The sequence below is a fragment of the Hydra viridissima genome, unplaced genomic scaffold (assembly GCF_058129835.1).
Source record: "Hydra viridissima isolate aposymbiotic clone 2 unplaced genomic scaffold, HvirCarnegie_v1 scaffold_2, whole genome shotgun sequence".
NCBI classification, from domain to species: domain Eukaryota; kingdom Metazoa; phylum Cnidaria; class Hydrozoa; order Anthoathecata; family Hydridae; genus Hydra; species Hydra viridissima.
Window position 1 is genome coordinate 10158156 of NW_028324301.1, and position 20648 is coordinate 10178803.

Genomic DNA, 20648 nt, shown 5'->3' on the forward strand with positions numbered 1-20648 from the left:
ATTAACAAATTTACAAGCGTTATATACGATATTATTCGAATTAAGATTTCTAAGCTGAATTTAACACATAACTGAACACTACATTGCTATAATACAGGAAGCCTTCATACTTAAATTTTTTTAAAACAGCAAACCGATTTAACAAAGTTAAAGAAGGTAGATCAAATAATCAAAAAATAAATACTTAGATGAAATAATAAAAACATTTTCCTATTTGCCGAATTTGCATTCAAAAATTTTTGGTAACATTGACTTTAATATGAAGATGGCTGCGCATCGACTGTCAACAAATCTTTTTACTTACTTAAAGAACAAAAACTTTTTAAAAAGTATACCATTTGTTGTTCATAAAACGTTTACCAATGCCATCAAAGCCAGCGAAAATACACCAGCATTATTGAGATTTGCTTTTCAACGGTATTTACGACACATTTATATTTACTTAGATGTGTGTGTGTGTGTTTGTGTGTGTGTGTGTGTGTGTGTGTGTGTGTGTGTGTGTGTGTGTGTGTGTGTGTGTGTGTGTATGTGTGTGTGTATGTATGTATGTATGTATGCAAACGTGTTTTTCATGCTATACAGTGATAAATGGTATGCATTGCAATAAAATACATGTATATTCATATAAGATCAAGTAGTGCAATTCTACCTAAATTACTTTACACAAGATTAAAGGTGTTTTATTTACTTGTATAAGAAATTTTCTTCTAGACATGGAGATTTTTTTTATCGGTACTTTGTTATTGGCTCAGCTGGTTTAACTTGGATATTGATAAGTGGTAACTGTAACATAAGTACAATACAAGCACAGTCTAAGGTTGATGATCAAAAAAATACCATTGGAATGTCTCGCAGAGAAAGTCGATTCAATGAGTTTGCTTCATGTGAATACAAAGGCCAAGTTGTTATGACTCCTTTTGATTTTATTGAATCTCTGATGGAGAATAAACCAAAGCGTAATTTTATTTCTTTATTAAATCATGTTTAATATTTTTTATTGGCTAAAATTAAAGAAAATGTTTAGGTTTTTTTTAAATGCTAAAATTAAAGAAAGAGAGTAAAATAAAAAAAAAATCAGTATATTTTTGTTAAAATTTAATTAATTACATAAAAAATTTCAAATTGTTATTACTGTAAAATGAAATATTAAAATAAATATATATTCAATTTGGATGCAAAGTATCATTTAACAACTTGTTTAGAAGTGTGTAAAAAAATGTGTTATAATATCCAAAAGAAAAAATACGTTTGAATGTATATACAACTGATTACATGATGAGGATTTTTTTTACGTTAAAGACAAGTATATGACATTCTACATGACATCATCATACACCTATTTTTCAATATAATTTTGTAGAATTAGGTTTATCAAAAGCAAAAATTTTATAAATTAGATAATATATTGTATTTAAACATAAAATTAATGTATAACAGTCTCAGTAACATACAGTATCACGTTATTTAAAAAACAAAAAATGAAAGTGCTATTAAATTCACAATCCTGATGCTTTTTGCTTTCATTAGGATTTTTAGGATGGATTAAAGCATTCTGAATATGCTTTTAAAAATGTTTTGGAAATGGCAATAATTTTAGCTGAAACATCAATTACTTTAGTTAAAAATATCAAATACTTTTAACTGAAGTATTTGATATTTTTCAATACATTTTTCATTAGTTTTCAAATTATTCCAAATGAGTAACTCATTTATTACAACAAGCCACACAATGTGGCTTTTTTTTTTACCATATAATCTCTTAATCTTTTTTTAGTTTCAAGAAGTTCAAAGATTCGCTTAACAGAAAAGGTGCTAAGATTCATTATATCATTATCAAATTATGAAGTAAATTATATAGTTTATAAAAGTGAATAGAGATTAAACAATGTTTTTTTTTTAGCATAGTGTTTAAAAAAAGATTTAAAAGATCTTTTTTTTTTAGGACATCAAAGCACTGAATAGAAATACTCCAGGGATTTCAAAAGGATCTCCTAATTTCTTCAGAGATTTGGATCAGAATGGTTATTATTTATGATATTTTACAGATTTATTATAAGTTTAAATTTAGTCAGTTTGATATATCAAGAAAATATTTTTTAAATGATATTTTGAGCACTCCTATTTCTGTTCTATTTACTTTCAAAGCATAGTAGTGCTATTAGCATGACAGTGTTAGTACTTTTCAAAAACCAAAAATTTGTTCCATAGGAATTATCACCTATTCAGAGTATATTTTTCTTGTCACAATTTTAACAAGTAAGTCAAATACTTTTTTATAGTATTTAATTCTTAAAAATCAATTACAATTTCATTAAATTTTTTTTTTGTCATAAATGACATTAAATTTCATTTTTCTACTATATTTTTTAAAGAGTCATATGCTGGTTTGAGTATAGCCATGAAAATGATTGATGTTAATGATGACAAAGAAATTACCCTTGAAGAATTTCAAAAGGTATACTAAGTTAATATTAAGAAAAATAGAGTTTCTTTTTTATTTGATTTAGCTGTTTGTATTTTTACCATTCATATACCTTACTTGTATAAACTTTAGATTGTTAAAATGATTGACAAGTCTTCCCACAATCATTTGGTAAGATTCCTTTTTAAAAAATATCAAAATTAATTTTTATCCAATCTGATATTTACTGAGAAGTTTTTATGATCTAAATTTATTGGTTCGCAATATTTTTTAGCAAAAAAATGAGATTACAGAGTTACGGCAAACAACATTGCTTTTACATCTGTTTGGAAAAAAAGGGGATCAAGTTGTCACATTTGATAGATTTTTTAAGTATGTATTTTTTTTGGTTCAGTATTATTTATTATATGATTTATATATGCATCAGTATGATAGCCACCATTTATTCATTCCAGGTTCATGGATGATTTGCAAACTGAAGTTTTAGAGCTAGAAGTAAGTTTATATTTTATTATGGTACTGTAATATATACTGGTTCATGTTCCAAATATCCAATGATTATTTGTTTATGTGGCAAAATAATTTGAAATTTGATCATATCCGCATGTACCAAAGATCTGGGTACTATACCTTAATTTTGCCCTTTGAGATTATCTGCATATAGTGATTATAAAAATTAGCATTATAGTGGTTGAAAACATTAAAGATCATTTCATTGTGCATCTACAGCTGAGTTATATGTGATCAACTAGATGATATATATCAGTGTAGCAAAATTGACAAGTTCTCTCAAATTATTAATTTGTAGCTGGTGGAAAACCATGAATCTGTTCCTTGAAATGACAGGTTTTAATAGAGTAGATGAACTTTGCCATCCATCATGTCCCTTAAGTATGAAAAATTCAAGATAATCATCTATGCAAATTTCTATTTTCAGAATAAGCTATAATGTACTATCTTTGAAATGTTCAACAAAGGCCTTTGAAATCTCAGTTGATGGGAATAATTGGGATAGTCAATCTGATGGACAAGTCTTAAGGAGCTCTAAATGCTCCTAATATCTTAAAAGAGAGTGGTGTTAAAGGGAGTTGCATTAAAGTTCTCACTTACATGGTGATAGAAAGCAGTCCATTAAAGGGGCATACTATATTTTTGATGAATGGTTATGCTTGCAGTCAATAGATGCCCTATATTTAAAGCCAATTGTTCGTTTACATGTCCATGGCTTCAACAAGTCTGTAAAGATGTAATCAAAAGTTTGACCTATCCATAAGAAGGTACGTCAATAATTAACCTCATTGTAAGTTCCCATTAAAATGACAATCCTTCCTGTACTAAGTGCTTGTTTAGCAAAAACGATTACTTGAAATTCAAAGAAATTGCTTATAGTTTTGGATAAACCATTAATTCTCAAAATTTGTTGTGGTTTGCCTTGCAACTTTATGCCTGGATTTATCTGTAGATGAATACAGTTCTGATACCTTTGATATGTCACCAACTGCTTCCTATATGACTGTTGAAATTTTATTGGCCTGCGGTGGTGAAAAGCGATTCACAAAAATTTTTGCAACCAAAATCTAAATTTTTTTCAAATATTTTTTGCAAGTTGAACTTTAAAAAAAATGGTTTTGACAAAAATTCCTTTTTGAATTCACAATCAATTTATGCTAACTTTAAAAACAAAATAATAAGTTTGAAGGAGCACCCCTAACCTTAATTCATCTTTAAAAAATTAAAAAATTTTCAAATTGTAACCTTTAATAATCTGAATAATTTTAATTTATACTATTCTGCTTGTGCAGAACCTTGATTTTTTCAGAGGCTTTTAAGTGCAAAGTAACTTTTTCTTGTTATGGCGTAACTTATGGGAAAGGTTTTGGAACCTAAAAATCAAAAATTTTGTATAAGACATTGAACGATGAGAATTGTAAATCTAGATTTTTTAAAATTGCATACAGAGTTTTATAAATTCTCTTCCTTATCCCATTTTAAGCTATGTAAATAGTGTCATGTGGTATTGATGCTAGTATTCCTTTAAGCTTGCAGTGATGGGTTTTAGGGGCTGATGTGGAGTTTTTGCTCCCCTCATTAAAGATTATTGTCCCATTAATATCATCATTACACTACTCTTGGTCTCAATGCTAATAACATCCTTGGTAGATGCACTTGCTAATTATTTTGACTGTCTCAGACTACTTGCTTTTCTCAGTCAGCTGATTTTAGCATTAACATCACTGAGTTTTAAGACTTTTTTATACCAACTTTGTAATCATAGGAGTATTTGCCTTAAAAAAAGAGTCTAACCTTAATGAGACTAATTTTGGTTATTCATGTCAAATGTGATTTAAAATAAACTCTTCATCTAACTAATAACACCTGACTTAAAGTTGTTAGATAACATCCAATTATCATTGCATACCCTTGAATGATCTTGTTACTAAGATCAAAATTTATTGATCTTTAGATAAAAGAAGAACTTTGTTTAGCTAGCAGGTATAGAATCAGTGAAACAAGTGTTGATGATCTTTGAAGACAAAATATTTCAAAATAATATAGAAAAGATTATTATTTTAAAATATAACAGATAATTTGGTTAAAGGAGACTAACCTCTTCCAATTTCTGGTCAACCACAAAAATATGGGAGAAATTGGAGATAGAGCCCCAAAATAAATTTAGTGATATAAATTCTTAAAAGCTCTTTTAACAACCACTCCAACATTTATAGAAAAAGGAAATGTCATTTCTTTGAAAGTTTAAAAAATAGATTATACAATAAGCTATAAATAATGTTTTTGACATTTAATTAAATTTTTATCATAGTTTAATGAATACTCAAAAGGTGTAAAGCGGATATCAGAGATTGAGTTTGCAAAAATTCTTCTTCGCAATACTACCCTCACATCTGCTGAATATTCTCAGTATATCACTCGACTTGAATCAAGAATCCAACTTGTAAAAGTAAGGTTTAACTTGCTATAATGCATTTTAGAAGTGATGGTTCCTAATATTATAGTTTGAAATATTCAATGATAGATATTGAAGAATTTCCTAATTACCTTTTTTATGTTATTATTGTTGATATTGATGTGATGGTGTTTGTCATAAAAACAGTGTGATTTGATCATGTTCATAATCATAATGTTTATGAGATTATATGATGAGATAATATAACTTAGTTTGCAATTTCCACTTTTAATCAAGCTTTCTTAAGAAGTTGTGGATTTGGAAACCTCCCTTTTTTATACAATTTTATCTGTTTAAACAATGCAATTCCTTATGACAACAAATTGTTTTGATTGCATATGTTAAAAGCTTAAAAAATTTCTTTTTCAGGGCATTTCAATGAATCAGTTTAAATCATTCCATAAGTTTTTAAGCAATTTTGAAGACTTTGTCATTGTTGTAAGCATGACAAATATGATGAATCATCCAATTGATAAAGGTAGGTGTTTTTTAGTTTTGAAACTTTTGGACATTGTCTCTTTCAAAAATTAGTTTTGCATATTTTCTCTAATCTTTTTAATGTAACATCTGTTTAAAATTAGCTTTGCATGTTTTCTCTAATTTTTTTGTTGTAACACTTAATGTTTTAATTTTATGCATGTACAAATTATTTAGTTGCGGTTTTATAAAAAAAATCTGAAAAATTCCCTGTTCTAACTTTTTGATTCAAATTTTTCTCTATTAATTCTTCAAACTTAAAGTGAGTTCATTTCAAATTAGAATTTGTTTTTTAGAACTGTTTACACGCACAGTCAAAGTTACAACTGGCGAAGATCCTGACCCTTATGTAGTAGATGTTGTATTTAATCTATTCGATGAAGATGGTTAGCAATTTTTTATCAGGATTAATATAGCTTGAAATTTTTCTTGAATCAAAACACAATTTTAAAACTTTTTTTTAAGTATTAAATGCTTAAAGATTTTGATAATTTATTACTAAATTATTTCATTTATTACCTCAATTACAATAATTAAGCCCTAATACTTATATTTCTAGTTTTATTATTTTGTTACAACAGTTTGTATTAAGTTGTTGTGATGAAGTTGTAATAAAGTCAGAAGCTTGTAAATATAATGAACAGCTTCCACATTTTTGTATCTTTATAACACCTGATAACTAAAAAACGAGACAAAATTTAAATCAATTTATGTATGCTATTCATAATCATGCAATTGAAATAAAATAGTATATTTATAGGGAATTTAAAACTCTATTAAAATTATAATATAGTTTTAAAATATTAATCAAAATGGCTCCGTATAAAACAAGTTTGCAAGAAGACCTAAGAAAACGCATTTGCCAATTTAGAAATTCGCATCTGGAAAAGCCAAAAATCTTCACAGTAAAAGACTCCTAGATGATGGATCATCGAAAGCGACCATATTTCGTGCTCTAGGACGAGTAGACAATAATTTTGGCTATCAACGAAAAAAAGGAAGCGGTCCAAAGGCAAAAAAAATGGACAAAAAGCACATAGACCAATTGAAAAAAGCATTTGATTATCATCACGGTGTTTCACAACGTCAAGTAGCTCGAAGACTCGATTGTGACCAATTGTATATATCTAAAATTCTTAAAAACAAGACAAATATTAGATATTTCAAGAAGAAAAAGATTCTGCATCGAAGTGAAAGCCAACTAGCTCTAATCAAACCTTTGTGTCGGCATAGATATCGCAATTTTAGGAATTTTGATTTTGTCTTGGATGACTAATCATATTTCACAAATGCGAATACAACATTGGCTGGCAACGATGGCTTCTATTCTAGCGACATGTCATCTACAACTAGCGACGTCAAATTCAAAAGAAAGAAGAAGTACGAGGAAAAGGTGCTAGTCTCTTTGATTATATCGCCCAAAGGGACTTCAAAACCAATGTTTTTTGAAAGTGGCCAGGCAATCAACAAACAAGCATACATCGAATGTCTCAGCAAGCGGTTAATACCCTTCATTGATGAACATTATAAAAATGAAGAGTACTTGTTCTGGCCAGATTTAGCTAGCTTGCACTATGCAAATGAAGTGGTTTCTTTTCTCGATGTCAATAGCATCAAATACCTACCAAAGGTAAAAAATCCACCCAATGTACCAGAAGCTCTACCGATTAAGGACTTTTGGGGTCAGTTAAAACGCTTAGTCTACGAGGATAATTGGCAAGCAACAAGCATTCCTCAACTCCAACGGCGTTTCGTGAATTGTCTCTACAAAATGGATCCGGAAGTGGCAAAACATTATGCCTCAATGACTTCAGTTCGTCTAGGTCGAATTGCTTTTAATGATGTTATTGAAAACCAATAAATACTTTTTTTTAAATATCATATAGTTGTTTATAAATTTATTTTAAATTAAATTAAATTTGGTAGCTATGTAACTATGGCTATAATAACAATTTTAAAGTTGTCTCATTTTTTAGTCATCAGGTGTTACTTTAGTTTTTTTATTTTTTAATTTCTTTTTATAGGGGATGGCAAGCTAAGTCAAAATGAGTTTATTGGAATAATGAAGGATCGTTTAAAACGTGGTTTTGGGGTATGTCTAATTAAACTTTTTTATCGATATGTATTTCATTGAAAAATGAGTTAAAAAAGGTCAGGAGTTTTTTTTTGTAATATTTGGGTAATGATTTAAAAGAAAGGTGATACATGGTTTATATATTTTTGAATAAATTTTTTTTTTTTTTGTAGAAATTTCCCAACCCAACTGGCTTTGATGGTTTTAAAAGCTGTTTAAAGAAAGAAATGATGAAACCCTTTGATTGAGTAGATATTACAAGAATGGATTGCGTAATTCATGACATTTGTAGCAGCTTTAATTCTTCAAGTGAAAATGTAATTTTAATTGTAATTTTTCTTTCATGCTTTTATTTTTAGGCTCAAAATTTTTAAAACTTTTTTAATGAAGAAAAAAAACAAAGATTGAAATTTAGTTAGGCTTGAAATATCTTTCGATTGAATTTTTCCTTAAAACTGTTTTAATTTTTATATTATATATATAGGAGTTGTATATTTATATTTGATAATTTTTTCAAAAATATAAAAATGCTTTTTCTTTTCTGGCTTAATGATACCACTAAAAAGAGTTGCAAAGTAGTTTTAGTAGGGTTTTTCATCCAACTGTTAAGATTTCTTGTATTATATATTTAGAATTTTATTTATAGCTGATGTACAATGTCTGCAGTTATATAGTGGATGCAAAAAATACCTTTTTTTTTAATTCATGAAAAACAACTTTTCATAATAAGTTGCGTTTTTCTTCTTAAAACGATAAACATAATACTTTCAAAATTCCAGTAGTTCTTTGGTCATTTTGTTATGAAATTAAAATATCTACAAACAAAAATTAAAACTTATTTTTAGCATAAAGTAATTTTTTTTTTTATACCAAGCACCTTAATTTATGTCCAATCTTATGAATTAAAGATTCATTTTAACTATTTTGGTACAAAATATAAAACTGCCTTGATTCAAACTGTTAGGCAGTCAACTTTGAAAACTAAATTATAAAGTTCACCATTTTTTCTTTTAAGACCAAAAGAAATTTTTTTTTAAATTTGAAGGAATTACGTTAATAATGATTAATCACAAAATAATAACAAAAAAGAAATTGTTATAATAAATAATCCTTTTTTGTTGTTGTTGTTCATTCATTAACTTTTTTTTTGGTATTTAAACTTATTTACTGTTATTTGAACACAGAGAAAAAAGTCCACATTGTCCAAAAAAAAAAAAACCAAATATTTTTAAAGCAAACTTTTTTTTTGAAGAATGTGGGATCATTCTTAATTTTACTAATCTAAGTCTATAACATTACTTTGAAATTTGTCACTAAACTACTTGTACCAGTTATCAACTTTCTATCCAGATTTGAATATTAATTTTTTTTTCTAGAAAGGCATAATTATAAGTGATGTTTATCAACTATCTGTTGTTAATATACTCAATTTAGTTTTAAATGTTTTGCAGGTTGTTTTTAGATGTTAATTAGTAATAATCAGTTTGAACAAACTAAGAAGTAGGATGCCGTTTCGTTTCAACAACAAAGATTTAGCAGTTACTGCGGTACAGAGTTCAAGTCTATTTGTTAAGGAGGGTATCTTGTGGTTCAAAGAAAAAGAGAGCAAGCGTTTTAATAAAGTTGAAAGTATGTTTTCTTTGAGCGGTCTTTAAACAATACTTTTTTTTAATCTCTAGTGCCATGGCCTACTTAAATACATGGTTTACTGCTTAAAAATCCAAAGGATAATTGGACAGTTTTACAGTGACACAATAAATATTGAATTTTTTTTTTCTGTTTAAGAATTCTCAAATTTTATAAAAATGTTTGTAATAATTGAATAAATATGTTGTTTTTCTGACTTCAAATGTTCAGACACATAAAAGAAATGCTCTTATTAGCTGAACTTTTCACTTTTTTGCACATTACAGTAACTCTTTTCATTTTTTAACATACGTTTACTCCATATTTCCCATGTCTGACATAAAAATAAAGGAGTAACCTCCATCTATTCTCTGCATCCACAGAATGAACCTTGTTGTTTAAAAATGTTTTTTTTTATTCAACAATGCATGAGAAAAACTTTTCTCAATGGAATAAAAGAAGGAAGTAAAGATGGCTTAAAAAATAACTCCCTATCTGTATTGGTTGTTGATGTAGGGTATTTTGTAAAATCCCATATATTATGTTTACTTTTTTTTTTACATATATATTTTTCTTCTGAAATATATTTTTCTTCTAAAATGCCTTATCCAGAGGACTCAGATGGTTTCCATTTATCTCTATTTGCAGACTTGATCAACCAGTCACATAAATCTACTTGAAGGTAAATTAAATACTGCTTTAGTTATGAAACCCTCTTCATTATCAGTGATTTTTTTCTTATTATTAGCATTTTATTATTTTTTTTTTGTATTTTAATCTAACCAGTTATATTTAAACACAAAAATAAAATTTATTTATGTTCCATTAACCATTGTTATAATCCATTAGAAACTTTCAAAAATTAGATCAAATTCAAAAACTGGCCCACTATTTTTTGTCCTTTTAAGGAAACCTTTTACTTAAGTAGGTCATGGCTTTTACTATAATAGAGATTATCCTGTATTTTTAGTTTCATGTATGTGTTTGTGAATTTGGATAAAAAGAATAATAAAACAAAGTTATCAATAAAATTCCTTTTTTCATAAATGATCTGTTAGATACAGTGCTAGCTATTTCAATATAGATTAAAGTTTTCTTTTTGTAATGAAATTGCTAGCATGTAACAAATTATCCATGAAAATATTTTACATTTCTTGCTTCTGAAATCTAAACCTAAACTAAACCTAATAGTTAGAGGAAAAGATGATCTTAACTTTTGACAATACTCAAAAAAATATCATTTTGATTTGTATTATATCTAAATTTCAGAAGCCTCATAATATTTGCAGACACTGTAAAGTAACATTGGCGTTTTAAAGTTATAAATTGATTTAAAAGGCTTGGTTGATATTTTACTATATATATTTTACTATAAATATAGTTGTATAAAAGGATAATTTTCTTGTTTCTCTGTGTGTAGATTACACTGAAAGATTTGTTAGACTTCGTGGCAATTTACTATTCTATTTTAAAAACAAGGAAAAGGTAAACTTCATTCATCTTTTAAAAAGAGGAAGAATCTTCTTCTCCCATGTACTATAAATTATTTTTATCATCTCAGGAATCATAAATTAATTTTTAGTGTTCAAATCATTGTAGTAGCATCTTTATGATGAATACCAGCAACAGCACATCTTTTCCCATTAAAAATTTTATGGTGGCTGATTAAGCTTTTAAAAGCAAATCAGCTCTGTTAGCTCTCTGTATCCCATGCCTTTTTTAATTAACACATCCAAATCATAGAGTTTATTTTGGACTGGTAATGGATTATTTTATTTATTTATGTGTTTTCTAAGTCTGTTTTTATTAATTTTTGTACTAAATTTTGCACAATATTTATTAAATATACACAATTTCATTAATTCTCAATAACGTTATTTGGAGAATTTTTACAGTCTTAATGAAATTTTCATGACAGAAATATTTTTTTAAAAATAGTTTAATTCATAAAAAGAGTTAATTCTTTATTAACTTACCCATAGAAAACTCTTGCCGAAGCTCTGCGCATATTTTTCTTAGTGTTTATCTAAAATAGTATTATTTTAGACATTTTTCATTTTAAAATAGTTTATCTTGAATAAGTGCAAAAAATTAACCTTTTTTTAGAACTCTGAATGTTCAGGTGTAATAGTATTAGAAAGATATAATATTGTAGAAGATACCTCTTGCTCAATCTATGGTTTTACAATTGGTATGGCTTGTATTTATGATATATTATGGGATTTCTATAGTAATAGTTTTTAGTAATTAATTTAGTTAACCTTTGTATTTAATTTCTTAAACTCTTTCTGATTGATGATATCTTACATTACAGAGTTTGATGAACCTGAAGAGCAGAGGTATGAATTTGGTGCAACATCTAAAGCAGATCTTGATGAATGGCTGGCGTTTCTTAAATCTGCAAGGTATTAAAAATTCTATTCTTTTTTAAAAATTACATTTCATCTCTGGTTTTCTATTTTAATCTCCCAAGATTTTTAAAGTTGCAATAACTTTAAAAAAAAAAAAAAAGGTTCTGCAAACGTTACCCCAAAAACCTAATTCTAACATGGCCATTAAGAGAAATAAGTGGAATGTATTAGTGACTACTGGATTCAAATGCAGAGAGTACTTACCTTCAGTGCTATTATTTAGCATTAACAATCTATTCATTAAAACATACCATGAGCATTATGCATTGTAGCATTGTATACCTCTGTAATTTGCTAAAATACAGATTCCTTCTTGTCAATAGTGTCATATATATAACGATCTCAAATGTACTTCCAAATCTGTAATCTCTTAAATGTATTCAATGCTTTGTTTTAAATACTACCTGAGATTAATTAGTTTGGATTGGATTGGAATGGGTTAATTAGCATAGAATTTTTAAAATTAAACTTAAGTTCAAATCTCTAACTTTTTCGAAACAAATGTTTAAAATTTCTTAAGAAGACTTTTTCACATTTTTTTCAGCTATGAAAAGTTACACAAAACTATGCTTGAGTTACGGCATGAAATACTTTCCAAAACTGGTCAGGTAAGAATATGGAATCATTTATAATTTATCATTGTGCATACAAACAGCCTATAGCATATTTTGATTTGTTAAATGATGGATTTCAAATGTTTGTCTATGTTAGTTATCAAATTATTGTCTATGCAAAAAGTTTAATTGTAAAACTTAAAGATAATTTTGTTCCTTAAGGATCCTTTGCCAGATTATCATCCAAGATTAGGATGTAAAGTAAGTGTAAAATCTTTAAAATAGTTTTTGTTTGATTTTCCGCATTTCATTTATGATGAGAAAAAAAAATCTTGAATATGTTTTTATCTGCAAACTGAGTGATTGTTTTTAAAATTTTTTAACATTTTTTATGTAAGGCTGCAGATATGGACAATCAAAAAGAGAATTTATTTGTACCAAGTGATAATCAGGATGACAATATTATTATGGAAATGTGTATAGGTATTAGTATAAAGAAAGGAGCCATAGCATATGGCTTCTTTTTTAAATGTAAAGTTAATATGATATTATATTTAATCATTAAGAATTAATCATCAATAGCTTGTACAAACCTGACATCTAGCAGTGAAACAGCTCCTGCTACAATGGTGAAATTATTTACAATGGAGCCTCCTTCTATTGAATGGGTGAAGCATTCCCAAACTGAAGTTTGTGAGGTATTTATATATATTTACACACACACATACACACATGTACAATACACACACTCTGTATACACACAAAGCTATATATATATATTAGGGAAAGGAAATATTTAGGTTTTTTCTAAAACCGGTTTTTCAAATAAACTGCCATTTTCAATGTTTTAAAAACCGGTTTTCTGGTTTTCTAGTGTATCTTCTTATTATGTATATTTCAGGGAAACAACAGCATCAAAAACATAAATATATATAGCAACAATGTCATATACGTACATTGAATACAATTGAGCAGCAAACAAATAAGTCTTTTTATGGTTATTTTTACGTTTCTTTAGACAATAAGCATGTAAAAAACATAAAGCATTGAGTGTTTCATCATTTAACCTTGACCTTAGTTTAGTGACAAATAGACCACTTGCAGAAAATGACCTTTCAGCCTCCACACTTGTTGCTTGGATTGACTTCAAAGCTGTGTACAACAAATCTAAGTTGCTAGTTCATTTTTTTTGTAAGCTCAAATACTGCCATTTCTTTGAGCATTAGTTTGGAAGTTGATTCTATTTTTTGTTTCTTTGGTGAAACCCATTTGACTGTCTTTCTAATGGAGAACTCGAGCTCTTCTGACAAGGAAGTAAATTGCTGTACTTGTTCCTGACTAGTTTCATTATCTGACAAGTTTTCCTCATCTATAGACTCACTTCTCTTTTGCTCAAACAAACGATTAAAGAAACTTGATGCAGTAGTAGCAATTGGATTTCTCTTTGGCATGGAATTTTTGAAAATTTCATGAGTTGCTCCATTAATGACATCAGGATTATTCAGATATTTAACTAAGTTTACTAATATAGCATTCCTCCTCTCGATGACTCTTTTAGTAAATGAGTCAACTAGCTCTTGACTAAAGGTGTTTTTCTGGCTTTTTAGATGCTTGAAAATGAACTTCAGAATGCCATCAGATGAGAGCAAGTTCGAATCTCTTCTGCAAAGTGCTTCAGCACCAACCTTGATTGGTTCTAAAGCATTTACTAGATTTTGTAAGGTGGAAAATTCAGACTCAGAAATCATAATATCGCTTGATAACTCAATCAGTGACATAGAATACATTTCTTAAGGGTAACAAATCTTGAAATCATATCTAATAAGCTGTCCCAACGTGTCTTAGAGTCTAAGATTAGCTGCAGCTCCTTTCCAAACTCAGACTAGACATGCTTTTGCAGAATCATGTCATTTTTAACTGGAGACTTTCGAAACAATCTGACACATTTTCTGACCTTGTTGATGAGTTCTGTGACATCCTCTCTGATGATTGGAAGAGCTGATGCACCTGCTTCTGCTGAAACTTCTAATCCTTCTTTCTCATCGCTGTCATCATCTTCTTGGTCCTCTTCTAGATTAGTGTCTTGCTCAGGTGTGCCATTATCTTCTTTCCTAGACTGTCTATATAGAACATCACAGACAGCCAAGTGGATTCCATGTGCAAAGCAGAGCTGATGGTCTAGTAAAATTGAGCTACCAAATTTTTTCATTACAGCAGCTCCGTCTGTGGTTACTGCAACAATATCACAGGCAAAACGTAGTCCAAATTCTTTCAGTTTCTTGTCAACAGTTACACAAAATTTCTCTGCTGGCATAGACCCATGTACCCTGATTATTCCAAGGTTCCAATAATTACCTTCCATATGAACATTTATGTTCATATATCTTCTGTTTCTGGATGAAGTATTCTCATCAAGGGTTAAGCTAAATTTGTGACTAACAAGCTTATTTTCTACAAATTGCTGCTGATAAGTTTTCTTGATATCTTCATAATGTTTCATCAGCAGAGCCTTAATCGATTTAGCATCTTTGGGCAATTTGTATGTATCTATTTTGTATATATCTTTGGGCAAGAGCTGTTCTCAAACATTGACTAGTTGAGAAAACACGAAAGGGCAGCCCATCACATGAAATAAGCTCAGCCAAAACAACATCAACAGGGTCCTTTATCTTAAAAAACGAATCAATAGGTTGATGACTTCGAGTTTCCTCTCAGGAGTAACAACTGCAACAAATGTGATGTTGTGCTTTGTCATCAGGTGGTTCCTCATGGAGCTTGTGGTTCCTCCTTTGCACTTAATTTCTTGGTCGCAGAGCTTGCACTTGGCCAATTCAAGCTCTTTTGAGTGCAAAAAGTGCTTCCAAACTGGTGTGTTATCCTTGTGGACTTCAGAAAACAACATTTTTGTTTTTGTGAAAATTTGTTTCACTTTTTTACATCACAAATTGCAGGAACTTACTGTAAAAGTTCGAATGGAAGCAAATTGAAAGTTTTCATTAATTTTCTTGAGCAACTTCACATCAAGAAAAGTGGTTTAGAATTGCCAAATAACCAAGTAAATTTTGTACAAAAGATATACAGTATAATCTCTCTAATTCGAATCTCTTTAGTTCGAAAATCTCCATAATTCGATTAAATGTAAAGTCACCGTGAAATGAGCAAAAGAAAAGTCATCTTTCTATAATTCGAAAATTTCTCTAATTCGAACTTTTATTTTTCCCCATAAAGTTCGAATTAGAGAGATTGTACTGTATATCCAAAAACCGGTTTTGAAAATAACATTTTCGGTTTTCGATTTCCAAGAATTTTACGGTTTCCGGAAACCGGTTTTCCTTTCCCTAATATATATATAGCTTTGTATATATATTATGCTATATATATATATATGTATATATACACACAGACATAATGAAAAAAGCGTTACAAACGAAAAAACCATTAAAAATGTTGTTAAAAAAGAATTGTTCTTATTAATGGCTTCCAATTAGTCTTTACTATCAAATGACGCAAACATGTATTTATATGCCTACACTTACCAGCTCTTATTTTTTGTTTAATAAATTTACGCCCCTATAGATGGTGATTTCAGTTTTTTCATTTAAGCATATGGTGCATCTTCTTGTGGTTGATTGGTAAGGTTGGCATTTTCTGATTATACTCTATTTAACTATTGGTTTATCATTCTTTTCTTTTATGCGCCACACTTCTCAGATAGTTCTGTGCCATTTTTATACCTTGCAGTATTAAACAACTTAATTTGGTTTGTATATCATAACTTAAAAGGTGGTTCACTTATGCCAATATATACTTTATCTAAATAGTTCAGAAGGTTGGAAGAAAAAACAGCTTCGTATAATGTGTTTTCAGTCAGGCAAAGTTGATTTAGGGGACAATCCAACCTGCTGATACAGTTACAGGATTTCTTATTTTGATCTGCAATTTTGTTGATGATTTTGTGATTATGCCCGTTTATTATAGATTTTAAATTCGAAATGCAACTATAACTAACTTTTAAAGTGTTTCTGTTGAATATTTTGCTCAAAATATGCTTTGTTGGAAAATGCTTGTCTACAAATCAAGAAATGATTTGCCAACTAATACAAATTCCTTAAACATTTTTGTAATTCTTTTCTTAACTCTTTCTGATTCTGGAGCACTTAACCATTGTCTCTGTAAATGCCTATAAAATCTTTATTATATATATATATATTTATGTGTGTGTGTATTCTATATACATATATACTATATATATACACTATATATATATACAAAGAATCCCCAAACTGAAGTTTGTGAGGTATATATATGTATGTATATATACCTCACAAACTTCATCTCTTGGTGATGAGAGAAATTGCTATATGGAAATCTCTTGGTGATGAGAGAAATTGCTATATGGCTACTATGGGTTCACAAGGTCAGCTGCTGTGGGAGGGCCCAAAAATCTCTGAAGTGTTACTAATTATGTTATAATGTTAAAACTAAATATTATTGTGTTGGTAATTTTTTTCTTTTTGTTATGTAGGAATCTTTTGAGCCTAATTTTTTCAAAACATTAACGCTTGCATCAAAATTCCAGCCAATTACCCGTCTAAAATTTGTTGTATTCGATGTTATAAGTAAATCAAAGAATGATGTAAGTTTTTTATAAAAAAAAAATCTTTAGAAATGACTTTTGAAATTAGTTTTAACTGTCTTATTATATTGCTTGTCTTCACTTTTATGCTGCTGTTAAATCTTCGAAAAAATTTTTTCTTTTAATTTATCTGATAATTTGTATTTTTATAATATATATAATTAAATTTCTATGCTATTGAGGTTGTACCAATTGGAAGTGCTGTTTGTACTATTCAAGAGATTCAACAAGCCAAAAACTGTCAGACAACATTGAAAATAATGTATATCAAATTGTTATCTATATCTTTTGGAGCTGTATATGAAAATATTTAATTGTTAGAATAAGTTTTATTATAAAGCTATTATTTTTTTTATAGACTTGAAGTTTTTATTTTTAGGAATATGGATATACCTTCTGGTACTATTAAAATTCAAGGTTGGATGGTATGCAAGTTAAAAGTTATATTTGATCTTACTGATCATCAAAATTAAAGTTCAGTTCCCAGAAAAATATAAATTAATTTTTAAATTCAAAAATATTAAAACCAAAAAAATTTTTTTAGGAATTCATGAAAAATCACATTTCAAATTATTGAAATCTTTTAAAAAAAGATTTTTTCTGATCTTAACATCTTGATCCTTTAAAAATGTCCCAAATTTCTGCATTTAAATATTTCTTGACATTATTCTGTATATCAAACAATACATAAAAAATTTAACAAAAAAAATTCAAATAAAAGTAAGAACTATAAGGCTGCTATTTCCCATTGTTTCCAGTTATCTTAGATGTTTTCTTAATCTAACTTCTAGTTGATGGTAATTTTATTTTTTGGCTATTCAATTTGCTGCAGACCTTTTATATCATGATTTGTCAATTTTAAATCAACTCACAAATTGAAAAGAAAAATACTTTTTATGCAATCAACTTTTTTTGGTTATATATGACATCCATACATAACTTTTTTTGGTTATATATGACATCCAATGGAAAAATGAAACAACTTAAAAAAAAAGTAAATAATTTGAGGACCACCCCAGTAAACAATCTTCTCAAATGTTTTGTATAGTTTGGGTTCTTCCTCCAGCCTTTCTCACCATCCACAACTGTTTAAAGTCTAGATGGACAGACTAGAGCCTGCCCAGTCTAGTATCGAATTCCTGAAAGTAGTATTGTTTCAACTAAGGCTACAAAATAGTAACATTTTTAAAAGCTATGTAAAACATCAAACCATTCACCTTTCAGTTTAATGAACTCTTGAATGCGGTGTTCTACAATGTAAGATAATACAGGAGATGTAACACCTGGTTTTCTGTAGCTTTGTGAGAACTTCTTAATAACTTCAATGTAGAAGTTTGATGTTTGTTTTTCAAAAGACATTTAAAATCTGTACATAATTAGCTGTTGAGATTGCTAGGTCACTGAAGGGCTTTAATGTGTTTGAGGTAGTCTCTAGTATCCAACCAACTTTTGTAATTTTACAAAAGTGTGGGTTGAGAAAGTAACCTTTTGCAAACAGTCAAAAAATGTACTTAACATCCTCTAGCAAAGAGTATTCTAGATATATGTCAATCTGAAGAATTCTATAGCTTTTGTTAATAATAGGTAGTAAAGACACTGGAATCTTGATAAATGGAATCATTGGTAGATCTGTTAGTTCTTTCACATGTGTTCATGGTTAAGAACACATGTGAAAGATCTAACAGATCTACCAACAAGATCCCATTTGTGCCAAAACTGTTTTTGGCAACTAACATTAAAAGAATTTTAGCTGTGCTGCAGCCAATTTTTAAAAGCCATTTTTAGAAATCCCAGAGAAATCCTGAGGTATTATGATTATATATTGTAGTAAAAATACATGTCAAAGAGAATTACCCTTTGATACATTCATACATTATGGTTTTTTTTTGTTTTTTTTTTAAAGCACTAAATGCAAATTTTAATGAAAATATTACCACCAATTAATCACTTCTTACAAACCTCAAAACAAAACTTGCTTCTGCTTATTAAATTATATGAATTAATATTAAATATTTCTTTTCACAGCATATTATTTTCACAGCATTTTATTAGCAATCGTCACTAAGTTTGTTAGGTTTAAAGTTTTATAATATCATCAGTTTTAAAAAAAAACTAAGTATTAATTTTGCATTTTGGAGATAACAAAGATATACATGCAAGAAACTCATTACATATACACCAAGTTTACTTCTCGTTATAGGTACTAATAATTTTTCACATCACAGATATAATTACTTAACAGCGTTTAACTCTATTTTCATCAAAACTGTGCTAAGTGACTTTTACCTCAAAAGCACCAATATGTTCTATATCCAAATTCCAGAATATGATCAATTAATTATCTTGCACTTTAATAAGAGGAAAATTGTAAAAAACAGTTCAATACTTATAATTTTTTAAATTTATTATCTTTAGTTTTATATATTTATATAAAATAAATTTTACATATGAAGTTTATTTTACCTCTATTCTTTTTAAACAATGTTACTTGCAGTAAAGTTTTACATATTTGTACTCATCCCAGACAAGTCTTTAGATTCAGCTTACTTGACAGAATTCTTTTGTGGTTCATATTCTCCACTTACATTGTATTAAGTCTTAATATTGAATTTTTTTCTTTTTTTAACAATAAGAATAGAAAAAGTTTCGGAATTGGTGATCCTGATTGTTTGTACTGAAGTTTGGTTTTGATGATCTTCTGACTAGTTATTTTATAATTGATATGAATTTTCAAGTTGGTTTTTTTATTAAAATTTTTGAATCTATAAAAATATATTCTTAATTACAACACAAAAATGTGATTATCTTTAGAGAGAAAATGGCAGTTACTCTGGCACCATGTCAGAAAATGTATGTTAACAATTTTTAAATTTTGTATTTATAAAAGGTATGTTCTCTATATTCTGAAATATATTTAAATTTAAAAATAAGCTATTTGAATTTTCTTAATTTGTGTCACTAATATCTAACTTTTTGTTTAAGCTTAAAGATGAGCTTTTTGAGCGTCCTAAGTGAGTTTAACTTTTTTTTTCATTACATTTTGCATATGACTTAAAAAGTGGCTAGATTAAATCATGCAATAAACATTTTTTAAATCTTAGAACTTATGTCACAAATGTTATTCAAAGAAGTTTCTATGCTCCTACAAAGTAATATATTATTATTCAATCTTTATTAATTTAGTTTCAATTTATAAAATTAAGGAAATTGAATCTCTTTTGTTTCTTTAGTTAACTTAATGAGATTATTTTACTATGATGTGTAAAAATCTTATCTCATTTCTTGTTATTGTTATTAAATACTATATTTTCTTTTTATGAGTAATGGTTTCTCAGTTTATTCTAAAAAATTTTTTAGGACTGGAAATGATCTAAAATTTCAGGAATTTTTAGCAGAAAGCTTACTCTGTTTCAAAATACCTTGCATACTTTTGTAAGTGTGCAAAATATTTTTATGCATTTATTTTTAGCAAGTAAGCTTTTT

The 20648-nt window shown here is 28.1% G+C and overlaps 2 protein-coding genes across 5 annotated transcripts in view; both read left to right on the top strand.

Moving 5' to 3' along the window:
* LOC145195238 (calcium uptake protein 3, mitochondrial-like) lies at positions 1-9539 on the top strand. Of its 2 annotated transcripts, XR_016450278.1 has the most exons (15): positions 1-417; positions 712-956; positions 1775-1809; positions 1943-2021; positions 2209-2256; positions 2373-2455; positions 2555-2593; positions 2697-2794; positions 2878-2917; positions 5244-5381; positions 5757-5865; positions 6161-6250; positions 7889-7956; positions 8112-8255; positions 9401-9539. XR_016450278.1 is itself a non-coding variant. In XM_090080479.1 (14 exons), the coding sequence occupies exons 1-14, from the start codon at positions 260-262 to the stop codon at positions 8184-8186; spliced, it is 1305 nt and encodes a 434-aa protein (XP_089936605.1). In that variant the 5' UTR covers positions 1-259; the 3' UTR covers positions 8187-8362. The 2 variants fall into 2 exon arrangements, 1 of the variants encoding a protein (XP_089936605.1); XM_090080479.1 differs by lacking the exon at positions 9401-9539 and having other exon boundaries at positions 8112-8362.
* The window catches only part of LOC145182731 (inositol polyphosphate-4-phosphatase type I A-like), a 19938-nt gene continuing 8677 nt past the window's right edge, over positions 9388-20648 (top strand). For 2 of the 3 annotated variants that reach the window (XM_090080476.1, XM_090080477.1), the window contains exons 1-15: positions 9388-9567; positions 10985-11049; positions 11671-11755; positions 11879-11969; positions 12520-12583; positions 12752-12790; positions 12928-13012; positions 13112-13227; positions 17055-17165; positions 17348-17427; positions 17545-17590; positions 19977-20015; positions 20148-20176; positions 20267-20314; positions 20523-20597. In XM_090080476.1, the coding sequence (XP_089936602.1) occupies positions 9444-9567; positions 10985-11049; positions 11671-11755; positions 11879-11969; positions 12520-12583; positions 12752-12790; positions 12928-13012; positions 13112-13227; positions 17055-17165; positions 17348-17427; positions 17545-17590; positions 19977-20015; positions 20148-20176; positions 20267-20314; positions 20523-20597 (1097 nt within the window). In that variant the 5' untranslated portion in view covers positions 9388-9443. Of the gene's footprint in view, positions 10247-10984; positions 11050-11670; positions 11756-11878; positions 11970-12519; positions 12584-12751; positions 12791-12927; positions 13013-13111; positions 13228-17054; positions 17166-17347; positions 17428-17544; positions 17591-19976; positions 20016-20147; positions 20177-20266; positions 20315-20522; positions 20598-20648 lie in introns of all 3 variants that reach the window. The other variant, XM_090080478.1, reaches the window with a different exon arrangement.